The sequence below is a fragment of the Myotis davidii genome, unplaced genomic scaffold (genome assembly GCF_000327345.1).
Source record: "Myotis davidii unplaced genomic scaffold, ASM32734v1 scaffold174, whole genome shotgun sequence".
NCBI classification, from domain to species: domain Eukaryota; kingdom Metazoa; phylum Chordata; class Mammalia; order Chiroptera; family Vespertilionidae; genus Myotis; species Myotis davidii.
The window spans coordinates 2,379,968-2,384,046 of NW_006289087.1; the positions used below are offsets into that span (position 1 = coordinate 2,379,968).

The following is a 4,079-nucleotide window of genomic DNA, read 5'->3' on the forward strand; positions in this document are numbered from 1 at the left end:
CGGCTTCTGGTCCAGACTGTCCCTGCTTCACCCCCTGCCCCTGCCCCCTGAGATGGCGCTTCTTCCCACTAACCACCTGGGCACCTGCGCTGAGGCCTCCGTCCATGCCCACCTGCCTGTGTGGCCGGTCCCCAGCCGCCGAGCTGGGACACAATGGCTAATGGCCTGGGGAGGGATGCCTGCTGCTCCGATCGCCCGCACCTGTCCCAGGGCCATTTCTCGTGCTCGCACCTGAGCCCGAGGTGGAGGGGCCTGACCTTGGGGGTCAAGGATGGCCACACGCGGGCCTGGGAGCGGCCCCTCTCGCCCTCACGGGAGGCACGGGCGCTCCCTCCCCGGTGGGCATGGTCTCTGCACTGACCCAGCTTATTAGGAAGGCGGGAAGCCGCCCCATCCCTGTCCCCCGCGAGCGCTAATACACACCTATGCAGGCTCCTCCTAGGTCCCAGCCGCTGGGGCAGCCCCGGAGGAAGACACCCCAAAAAGATGCACCCACATCTCTCAGGAGAAGGTGCCGAATCCGCTTCCTCCACTTCCCGCCTCCCCAGGCCCGCGTGTCCTCCCGGCCTCGGTGAGGTGCTGCGTGACTTAGACTGTCTGGGGGCAGGGCCAGCTGCAGGACTGGGCTCAGTGCTGTGGGAGCAGCGTTACAATAAAATCCTCCTTGAGTGCGGGCCTGGATCTTTTATTTTTTAAAATACATTTTTATTGCTGAGCTCGTTTGGCTCAGTGGATAGAGCGTCGGCCTGCGGACTCAAAGGTCCCAGGTTCGATTCCGGTCAAGGGCATGTACCTTGGTAGCGGGCACATCTTCACTGGGAGGCGTGCAGGAGGCAGCTGATCAATCTCTCTACACCAGCTAGGGCAGGCCTGGCCTTTGACCAGCTCTCTCCTTCATCCCCATCCACCGCGGGGCTCCCATCCCCAGAGGCAGAGATGGCGCTGAGCAGAGAGGGAGGGCGAGCGGTCCCTTCCCGGCCCTCAGCTTGGGACCCTGGGAGTCCCACGGGAGGATCCCTTTTTCCGAGCTTCCGTTTCTGAATTCTGAAACGGATCCCACCGCCTTCCGAAAGACTTTGTGAACAGGGAGTGTTTTGCAAACGGCCTGCCTTATTTTTATGGCTCCTTCGCATCCCCCAGTTCTGTTGAGGAGTAAACAAACAATGTCTGCGATTGCACTCATGTTGCATGTGGGAGGAATTAAAATCTGTGCGCCATTAGCAAGCTCTTCAAGAGAACGCACGCGCGCGCGGGAAACTGGCATGGGTTGGTTGGGAGGCCCAGAACTGCAGGGGGTGCCTCAGGTACCTGTAGGTGCCAACCACCCCTCCCCTCCCCCATCTGTGCCGCCAGCCAGCTGTCAGGAGGAGACGGATGGTCCCTGCCCTTTGGTAACGCTGTGAGCATAGAAGCTTACAGAACTGCCTCTCTCTCCTCTGGCACCTGGACGCATTTGGCTAAAACTCCAAACCCTTGTGCCCGAAATAAAAGAGCCGGAACGTGGAGATGCTGGAAGGCGGAACGGAATAGGTGCTCAGATTGTTAAGAACGTAATGATCAGTGGTTCCTGCTCACGTGTGACTGCTTTGATCTTTTACCAAGTGGGACCCTTCTTTGGGGACCCCCTCCCCATGCCTCCTGCCCCCAGGGCACATCATTATTGAGACTGGCGAGGCCCCAGCGAGGAGGTGCCCGGCAGGCCCGTCTTCTTCAGTGACGCGTTGCATTGGGCTGTGGTAGAATTGCTGTGTGCCTTGGGGGAACGTGGGTGACCTCTCTGTGCCTCGGCTACTATACTCACTCTGCTGAGAGATTATTTTTAAAAATCCCATGAGAAACAAAGCAGTCTTTTAAAATACCCAGAGGTGGTGTGACAGACACCTTGCGCATTGCCCGTTATTATCCTCATGCATTAGGCAGTGGGCTCCTCGGCGGGCGGCGTCAGACGCGAGAAAACACGTGCTGTCACGCAGCCCCCACTCCACGGAGACCTCCGGGAATGCGGGTGGGAGGCGGTCAAGGTCACGGGAGGCGGTCAAGGTCACAGGCTATTCCGGGTCATCCTGCACTAGCTAGGCCACCCCTAGCGAGTCCCCTCTCCTGCGCGAGCTCAGCTTCGTGCATCAGCTTCGTGCTCACATCCCCTGCCCATGCAAAGCTTCTCACAATTTTGCAGAACAACCGAGGCAGCTTAGAGCAGGGCTGGCAGCATCGGGCAGACCGCCCTTCCCCAGGCGCCAGGGGACTCCTCCCGCCACGGTCCCCAGCACGGGGTCTCAGCAGCCGGGCCCACAGAGACTGTGCGTGGCCTGGCTCCGGCCCCTCGCCTCCTCTGGGGCGCCAGCTGCTCCCCTAAGTTGGGGCGACGGGTCCACAGAACAGAGTCTCCCCCCCTCGCCAGCTGTGCTCGCTCTGCCTGGCCGGGCTGCCCGCCTTCTCCCTCAAGCCGCCCGCTTCTCAGATGCCAGGCCTTCTCAGCTGTAGGCGGTTTCACTGCCTGCAGGCCCTGCAGTCGCTTCTGGCTCCAGGACCCGTCATCCCACCGCATGGCAGCCCGCCCTCCCCTGCTCCTCTCCCACGGGGCCCAGTCCCGAGCCATGGCGCCCCGCACACGCTAACCCTGCCCTTTGATTCACGGGCTGAGGCTCAGCGATGTGTCCAGTGTGAAAAGCACACAAATGGGGCCCCTTTCACACGGAGTCAGAGCTGCCTGCGCCAGAGGAGCCGCCTTCCCCTCTTACTCCTCAAACCTTCGAAATGCTAAAACCGGGCGAGATGACCCCTCATTGGGCCCCCAGCAGCTCTATTTGCCAAAAGACTGTTTGCAAAGATAGCAGGGAAGCCGTGCTCGTGACGGACAGATGGATGGACGGACGAATGGCCGGACGGGTGGCCCACGGACTGGAAATGAAAAACCTGCTTTAGAATGAGCATTAGTATCGGCTCATCTGCTCCCAGAGCAGTGCCTTCAGTCTGTTGATGTAATTACGCCTCTTCCCTTTCTCATACACGCCCCGGCCTGCACCCCCTCACCGCAGCGCTGCTCGGGTTGCCGTCGGAAGCGGTGCATCCGGTGGCTGTGATTGTGGACCGGAAATAAATGCGTGCTGCCTCTCACGTTGGCCTTTGATTTTCAGCTCAAACCAGAGTCGATGCTCCAACCACGTGTTCCTTTCGGCCAGTCCTGGTCCTGAGGGGACAGGCCCGGGAGGCCACTGCCCACGTGGGTTTGCTTCTGGGTTTTCGCGGAGGGAATGGCTCTGTTGGAAACACAGGGGAGCCCATGGGCGTTCTCTGGGACTTGAGAAGGTTCCGTGGTTCTGTGCGCAGTGGGAGCCCTCCAGCTTGGTTGTGGGATTGTGCTGAGTTCAGCCAGGTAGAGAGGACGGGAGGCGAGCGACGGCCTCTAGTGATGGAATGAGCCTGCCTCTGCTCTGCGGCCCGTTCCAGAGCGTCCGGGATCTCGTGCGTGGATTTGCTCAGGGGCCTTGCCCAGTGGTCACGGCAGGAGGAGGGGCTCCTGCTTGGCCCCTCGGCTCCTCCTGGCGACCTGGAGTGGAGTCCCCCTCACTGTCCCGAGGGCAGTGGCTTGGGCTCTCGGGGGCTGGAGCCACGTGCTCTTCAATTGTACTCAGTGTGGCCCCAGAGAGGCTGCCGGCTGGAGTGTCCAGCAGGGCGGGGAGCCACCCCCTGGACAGGCAGGAGGCCTCTTCTCCCCCCACCTCTGACTGGGCCTTGCTCCCAGGCCCCCCACTTCCTGCAGCCACCCCATCCTGAGCAAGGGTGCCCCACTGTCACGTGGGAGTGAGACACTCTCCCCGATTGCCTGGCCGGCGCCATGTCCCCCGCTGGCCGAGGGCTGGGTCTCTCCGTCCAGATGGTCTGCCTGTTAGCCTGGGGCAGGTGGGGCAGGGCCAGTGGGAAGGGCAGGGGGACACAGGTCAAGTCCCTTTCCTTTGCCTCTATAGGGTGTCCCAAAATTCACGCAAGATTTGAATTTTGCGTGAGCATTAACAACAACAACAACAACAAAAAATAAAAGCCTAATTTTACTTGGTTTATTGAATCAGATCCTAATA

General features: G+C 60.6%; 1 protein-coding gene across 2 annotated transcripts in view; it reads left to right on the plus strand.

Annotated features, from left to right (window-relative positions):
* LOC102770085 (calpain-8) overlaps window positions 1-4,079 on the plus strand; it is a 25,507-nt gene that overhangs the window by 20,349 nt on the left and 1,079 nt on the right. The window contains exon 10 of one of the 2 annotated variants that reach the window (XM_015562365.1): window positions 432-693. The exons of the other annotated variant lie outside the window; for it this stretch is intronic. Coding sequence (XP_015417851.1) covers window positions 432-442 — 11 coding nt within the window. The 3' untranslated portion in view covers window positions 443-693. Of the gene's footprint in view, window positions 1-431; window positions 694-4,079 lie in introns of those variants that run through there. 2 annotated transcript variants of the gene reach the window in all.